Source organism: Chaetodon trifascialis, chromosome 7, assembly GCF_039877785.1.
Source record: "Chaetodon trifascialis isolate fChaTrf1 chromosome 7, fChaTrf1.hap1, whole genome shotgun sequence".
Taxonomy (NCBI): domain Eukaryota; kingdom Metazoa; phylum Chordata; class Actinopteri; order Chaetodontiformes; family Chaetodontidae; genus Chaetodon; species Chaetodon trifascialis.
In genome coordinates this window covers 25275973-25284174 of record NC_092062.1, presented here as the reverse complement: position 1 = coordinate 25284174, position 8202 = coordinate 25275973, and the positions used below count along the sequence as shown (strand labels likewise).

At 40.3% G+C, this 8202-nt stretch overlaps 1 protein-coding gene across 1 annotated transcript; it reads right to left on the bottom strand.

The window, feature by feature from the left end:
• Positions 1–3441, bottom strand: LOC139333886 (sodium channel regulatory subunit beta-1). Its single transcript, XM_070966571.1, has 5 exons — positions 3399–3441; positions 2385–2551; positions 1642–1876; positions 689–848; positions 1–53 (listed from the first exon to the last, which is right to left on the bottom strand). Exons 1-5 carry the CDS (start codon positions 3439–3441, stop codon positions 8–10), a joined length of 651 nt encoding a protein of 216 aa, XP_070822672.1. The 3' UTR covers positions 1–7.
• Positions 3442–8202: the final 4761 nt, after the last annotated feature.

The following is an 8202-nucleotide window of genomic DNA, read 5'->3' as shown; positions in this document are numbered from 1 at the left end:
TGTGCTGTTACTCTGACTGCACTCCATCACAGCCGTCTTTTGATTCTAAAAGCCTGGAAATATAAAAAGAAAAAGCAGAGAGAGAATCACAATGAATCCCCCCAAATGCACTTTTAAATGTACTTAAAGGACCAGTGTGGGGGATCTACTGGCAGAAAACTGCAGAAATAAAATATAATAATGCTAACTATGTTTTGATCAGTGTATAATCACCTGAAAAGTAAGAATCACTCAGGTGTTGTCGCTACCTTAGAATAAGTCCTTTATATCCACAGAGTCTGACATTTTGCACAACTGTGCTTCTACAGTAGCCTGGAATGGACAAACCAATCACTGGCTCCGCAGAGTGCCTTTCATGGTTTGTTTTGCAACTTTAGTGGCTGTGCCTGCTTGGAAAGGAAGGGGTGAGGCGAGGGGTATTCAGCTGGTTTCAGTCTGCAGCCTCACCACGAGATGCCATTAAATCCTACATACTGGTCCTTTAAACATTGTATTAAAAAAAAAAAAAAAAAAAAAAAAAGATTTTACTGCTAAATCAGGCTGATTGAAGTTCAGAGGAAATTTTCACAAATTTCAGAATTAACATATAATTTGGTCAAACAGTTGTACAGTATTACACCTGAACGCAGCATATTGGCTTAAAGAAGAATCAAAAATGAATCACACCACGTAAAGGCCAATGACTCACTCTGCCTGGGCCTTGAGAGCTTTACGGGCCTCCCGAGCTTCGTGCTCCTCCGAAATCTTCTTGTAACAGTAGACCAGAATCACGATGAGCCACAGCTGCAGAAGCACGATCAGCACGTACATAACGATCTCTGAGATCACTGCTGTCAGCTGCCGGTTGGCTTGGAAAGAGGACCCAACAATGCAGCGTTATAGAAGCTGCACCATGCTCACAAACAGTTGTTGTTCAAGCTGCTCTTAAGTCAGAAATCATCTCAGTGGTTGAGATCAGCCGGAACATGACCAGCCTCACTGTTCTATTGCTCAAGCTGACTGACTGGCAAACAGCTAAGGAGGACTTCTGATAAAAGTATAGATTAAAGTAAATAAAACCTTTTTTCTTTCATTCATGACCTGCATTCACAGCTAACCTTGAAAGGTCAGCTAGTATTGCTTTCTAACAGGAAAACAACAGCAGCCCTAGCCACATTTACCTTGAGCTGCAGTTCCTTGTATGGCCACTAGAAGCACTGCACTGTCTTTCAAACCAAACAGAGTCATGATGGAGGATGCATAGAACCAAGGCCTTATGTTTATGTTGTCTTATGTTATGTTAAGAGAAAATAGAGATACCAAATATAAATAGAAGAAAACTGACAGCCAGTGCCAGAATACAAATAAGTGCAAGTAACTCAAGTGCTTTTCATAAGCAGGCCTGCAGCTTTGAGGTACTTGTACTTAATTTCATTGGGAAATATTGTACATACATTCACTACATTCATCTAAGTCAGTAAAAATTGTGCCCCAAAACTAAAGGCTTACTGTAGTTTTTTGTTTTCATATATTAAATCTGTCATTTCCAGTCTTTTTTGGCTTGTGATCCCTGAAAAAAGCAGTCTTGTTAAACGTTTCACAAATCCATGATTTAGGTTCTGAATGCTTCCTCCACCACACTCCACCAGCACCCCACCTTACCTACGGGCACCACACTGAGCTCCACCTCCTTCTGCACGGTGACGTGCTCATCATACAGCGTCAGGAACAGGGTGCGGTGGATGGTGCAGCGGTACGTCCCCGTGTCGTTGAAGGTGATGTTATGAATGTAGATGGCTCCTGTCTGAATATCACTGTTCTGTGTCCCATACCACTCCACGCGGTTGCTGAAGTCCTCGTGGAGGACGTCGGCACTGGGGTGGTCATAGTGGAAAATCTGAGAGAGCAGAAAAAGGAAGCAAATAGGAAAATTTGCCATACTGCACAAATGTTATATACCCTATGGTAATTTACAATATATACAATACGTACACACTAATTTAAAAGTGACGATTGCACATGAAAACAGAGGTTATCAGTACAACTTGCATTTGAGTGGATGTTTATTGTGCACTGTTATACAGTCTGATGGCTGTGGGCAGGAATGACCTGCGGTAGTGCTCCTTCCTGCACTGGGGATGTAAAAGTCTTGTGCAGCAGGAGCTGCTCAGGGTCCTCACAGTGTGGTGCAGGGGGTGGGAGGAGTTGTCTATGATGGATGTCAGCTTGGCTAACCTGCTGTCCGGCACCTCCTCGATGGAGTCCAGTGGGCAGCCCAGGACAGAGCTGGCTCTCTCTCGTGTTCAACGACTGTCAGATGACTCCAAAAATGGAAAAGAAGTCCCTTTGCATTCACAAACCCCAATCAGATTTAACAGTCCCATCAAAGACTTGGGTGAACTCACATGCCTGAACTCCTCCTGTCCCAGTGGTTTGAAGTGCCAGTCTACGGTGGCTCGGGCGGACACCTCCTCTCTTCTTTTACAGGAGATGCAGCCCAGCAGGAATCCCCCTCCTGCCACGGCTTCGGTCAGGGAGTCCACCTCCGCACAGCCGCCATGACACTGAGACACTGCAGGGAAACAGAGGAAGAAGAAGCTGAAGAACACGGAGGAGGAGAAAAAATGTCTGATTTAAATGAACAGGAAGCAGGAGGAGGAGTGGGAGAGGAGAGAGATCGTGTCAGCATGACAAGTTTTTCAACATTTTCTCTTCAGGGCTCTTACAAGGCAAGGCAAGTACATCTGTACAGCAACTTTCAGGCGCAAAGCAATTCAAAGTGTTCCACATGACACACAGAATTTCAATACATTAAAACGAAATAGAAGACAATAAAGCTACAACAGGAGGATAAAGATCACTGCAGTGAGTGATAAGAATGAACATTAACTATTTTAATTCAAGATATTTAAATTAATGAATGAATACTAGTCTTTCAGATGATTTCTCTGCCACAGTCATGAAATATGTGTGAAAGTTTTAGGAAAGTTTGCCAGAATAAGATATTTTATATCTTAGTTTCCCTTTTCTGTGATTAAATTTGTCTTATGAATTGTATTTTATTCAACAGCAGCAAATGTATATTTGAGAACGTGTGAATTAAGAGTCTATTGGATAACGAGATCCTTATTTCCTGTTTACTGAAGGCAGGTGAAATGGAAATATCAACGTATTAGGAATGTATGATTTTAAAAGAGTCCAGTAAAATAAATTTTGACTCATTGACATTTTCAAATGCAAGAATTTTGACAATAAATTACAGTGAATATACACTGGTTAAGAATTAACCAATCACGTTTAAGCAAAGGGTGTTCGTCCTAGTTCACTTCAGAAAGTCATTTTAAAACATGCAACGTCCATCACCAACATCAATAGTTTCTCATAACTGAAGGTACAAACATGACTGATTTTGGACTTACCGAGAAGACTGAAGACAACTAAAAAAGACAAGTGGCATGTCATTTCTGCTGGATCAGTTTATGCCAGCAGTTGAACAAAATCCTGAACTTTCCTTGACGTAAACCTGTGTGTATATATCTGTGATGAATATCATTACATTACTGACATAACGCCTCTCGACTCTTGATTAATCCCAAATCCTTGACAAGCCAATCCACCCTTTAATCCAGACCGTCAGTCCATTGGTGCCTTTCCCAAAGGCCAAAAATGACTGAAAGTCTCAAAGAACACCGACAACGTTTCTAAAAAAACTGTCTGTGTTTCTTCGCAGTACTTTTAAATCTCCTCTGCAGTTTCGTCTGACTTTAAGGCGACTATATTTAGAGCGTGTGAATCCAGGAGAGGTGGACGTTGTGAGCGTCGAAAGCCAGCAGGAAACCTGAGAGGATGAGACCTGATCCATAACTACACAGCATAACTGTCTAAAGCAAGACTACAGCCATGTTTCCTCTGATCTATATTGTATATACACACACACAAACATATATATTTATATATTATATATATATATATATATTATATATTTATACTGACAGAGGAAAGTGAAGTTTTTCTTTCTTAGTGGAGTATTATTGTAAATTTTCTTAAAAAGTGAATCAGTTATTAGTGTATATCTTGAAATACTTTTCAGGCTTTGCTTATTACTTCTTACCTTATCATTATCTTCGGCTAAATGTGTTCATACTCCTTTGTATAGTGGCTCATACATTCATTGTTAAATAAAAAGAAAGAGCAGGTGCAGCATGCAAAACCGTCCCTGACATATTTTGTTAAACAAATCTTTTCCTTCAAACACACGCTCAGACTGGGTAGCTATTGTGTTTTAATGCAATGTGACACTTGGTCTGTAAATAAATGCTCTGTTCTCCTGGAACTCTGCGCAGGTCAGAGGTCAGCTGCAGACCCTGCAGCTGGCAGGGGTTTAATGTTTTGCTGGGGGACACTTCAGCAGAGATAACGGGTTTGCTCGTCGTATCTGTTAGCATCTCAGTGGGAGAGCAATTCTGTGCTAATGACAATAATGTTTCAGAGGATATTTATGCTACTTTCTCATTCCATGCTGTGAATGTCACCCTGTTAAAAACCAGCTGCAGTCAGGGGAATAAGAACCTGAGCTGGAAGCGCTGATAAACTCCTCACAACAAACCAAACAAACCAAATGCCCACTTTGTCACACTCAGGTACAGCTAAGGTCCCCATTACTCGAGTGCCAAGTTTAGTATTATCATTATTAGAATTATTGTTCTTTGTTTTGTTGTGTTGTTTTGTCTTGTTTTTGTCACGTTTTATTGGTTTGAATAGACAAATTATAGTACATATATATCTGTCTACTTCTGCGTTTCATACTGTATGTCTGTACTGTTGTTTTTTATGTACTGTCACTTTATCATCTATCTATCTATATACACACACATTTATATATATTTAAGAGAGTACTGAGCTCAATTCAGATGTGAGGCATTTATCCAAAGTGTCGTATGAATGACTCAGTTTATCTTGTTCACAGGCTTCAAGCTGAGACGCACATTTAACCCCATTTAAATCTGATCAACATTACTTCAGTGTTGTGTGTATCAGTGCACGTCACCTGGTCACCTGCCAGTCCGCAAAACGCTAGACATTTCAGTTTGTTTCTTGCTGAATGGTGATAAACTTTTGTGTTTTTCTTGTATATCTTGCATTGCCTCCTGCTCTTTCCCTTTAGCCACCAAAAATCATTTTCTGCTATTATTGTACATTTCCTATTTGAATTTGTTAAACTGACAATTGAGATTCTTTGTTATTCCTTCTTTATCGGCCTTGTTTTGAGAATCATACATGGCATCTGTGTGAATTTGTGATTTTCCTCTCAGCATAAAGATTTGCTTGGACCTCTCAGGTGCTGCTGCAAACTATAGTCATTGATTATATCAATAAAATCATGTACTCACTTATTCACACTTTTCCACTAACACCAGAAGAGGTCAAGTTTTGTAACTGTAGCATATAGTCCTTCTTCTTATCAGTTTTGATCTGCCGTCAAAGGGTCTGACAGCCAGTCAGCGTCAGTCAGAAAAACAAGGTCGCTGAAGTCAAGGCTGACAAAACAGACATTGACTGAAGGCCTCGACTTGTGTGCTGACTACAGTGACAAAGAGATCCATGCGGCTGGCGGAGCCAGCGTGTTGACGTGATGAATGTAAGGAGACGTTTCTTTTTCATTTTAAAGGGGAATGCCTCGCGAAATCAAATTAAACATGTCCCCCTCTGAGGACGTACAATCCCAAAGAAGATGCACAGCGTAGAGGGGCAGGACATAAGCTGTTTAAGCTGCGTGTATATGCTTGTTTGTGTTTGTGTATTTTGGCTGTGCTGGAGGTCAGGGATGTTGTCATGTGATGTAACCAGATGACACAGTGGTGCACTGAGCTCCTGATAAGGGTCCTTGTCTCTTTTAACCTTGTGGTACCCTGTGAGAGATAGTGACAATAAAAATCTGCCTGAGCAATCTTGAAAATTACACACGTGACCAAGAGAGGGTGACAGAAAGACCTTGGGTTGGCACACACACGATGGGGAAATTTCAAGGAAATGTTGACATATGGTAAACCCAGTGTGTGTGTGTGTCCTGTGTGTGTATTAGGGGGTGGACTGCACCTCTCTTGACCCTACACATGCATTCACACAGTGAGCGACACACCTCCTTCCTCGCTATGCTGGTGATGTTTTTTTATTTTTAGCACAGATCGAGTTTCCAGTCCCCGATTCAGCAGCCAGAGGTGCACAGCAACACAACTCCCTGTATCCTGGAGCAGTTTCTTGGCCGGGCTGCATAGCTAACAGACCTCGGATCTCTGTTTTGAAGTGGAGCCGGTGAAGCGTTGATTGCCGGAGGTGGATGCAGGGAGTGAGAAGACGAAGGATGCCTGGTAAACCTAAGGAGAATTTGAAATTGCCAAGTCATTGTGATGCTGTGCTGTCAATTTGAAAGGACTCTGAAGCAACTGCTGGCTGAAGAATAAAACTGACAGGCAGGTAAAGGCAAATTCATTACAGGAAAAGATGTGCAGATTTTCAGGATCTATATTTTTAAAAACTGTACATTCATTAAAAAAAAAAAAAACACTTGAAATTATAACTCTGACTTTGTTTCTTTCAGGGCTGTAAATGTCTCAGTTTTATAGCCTCTGGAGTTGAAGTGAGAGGATGTCTGCCCTTATGTGTATTTTTAAAAAGTCAGGTACACTGAGTGCTCAACATCATGGAAATAAGACTGAAACATGCAAAGTGTGTTCATATGATGGGGTGTGGGCATTAGAAATGAGATTAAGTTGAAGTAGTACTTCCTAAAGCAGAACACTAAAATGCGTGGGTTCTTTTAAGAGCTGAAATTATTAGTCAGTTCATTGATTGGCTGATCAATGTAAATCTTAGCCACAACTAGTTTAATAATTGATTAATTAGTTGAGTTATTTTCACATTTGCTGGTTCCAGCCTCCCAGGTGTGAGGATTTATTTCACTTATTTTGTTTTATGTGATAGTAAATTGAATATCTTTGGGTTTTGGATTGTTGGTCAGACAAAACAAGGTATTTGAAGACAATGCCTTCTTCACACTTTCACTCATTTTCTAGATTAATGGGAAAGGCAATTTTCTTGATTCATCTAGAAAATAATTTTACAAATCAATAATGAAAATAATCATTAGTTAGAGCTATAAAATCAACAGCATTTCAGGTTCTCTGTCCAATCTGTGAGTACATTTTAAACCCATGTGCATCTGGTGGTTAAAATCTCTACATTCATGTCATCCTTAACTGAAAGTGTCTTGTCCATTCGTGTTTTTTTTGTTTTCAGTTTCAGACAAGGTGACCGGTCACTGGCCTTGTTCACTGTACGTGTCCTGGGGGAGAAGGTGTCCAGTCTCTCGCAGGCTGCATCCTCCCTGTAGTAGTTCATGAGACCATATGAAGCAATGCTGCTGCAGGAGGGAAGGGGTGAGATGATTATGTCCATTGGCCACACACATTATGCCATACTGTGTTTTTGTTGCAGCTAAAAAAAAAAGTTCCATGATCAATGATTTCATTATTTTATGATAATGACTGCTTAATAAGGATTCTTAAACCTCACACATAGCAATTTTATGAGGTGAATGATGAGGCAAGTTATCAGGCTACAAATAATCACTGCACACACCCTTGTCAGACACAAGGGGTCGCAATGTTCCTGTCCATTAATTTTGGTCAAAACAGCTCCCTTCAAATTAACTCTGAAATCATGCTAAACTGTGGATTTACATGTATTCATGTGTAGCGAAATCACTGTCATGACTGTGATTAGTGAAACTATAGGCCTATAGGACTGCATTTGTTTCGCTTCGCAATAAAACCAAGCTGTAACAACAGGCCCATTTCATGAATGCAAGGTGGTAGATTTGTTTAAAGTTGAAATGAGATTATAATTAATGAAGGGTAAAATCGGATTTTGTGGATGGGTTTTGTTCGTCTCTCGTAAATACTCGCCTTCTTTTCTCTTCACATCCTCCGAACAGTTATTTTTCCCGGACTGTACCACAAAGTTTGCTGTAGGGGTGTCTCTTTGGTTTTGTTGATAGCTGTATACATATGATTCCAAACTAATAAACATTATATATTATTTCTAGAATTGTGCTCGTTAGAAAGTGTTGGTGGGTTGATGCTTGTCAAAAATACGTGGCAGAAATATATTTTTTAAAAATATGGACTTTTCCTACTCCCCCACGTACTAAGTTAATTGCTCGAC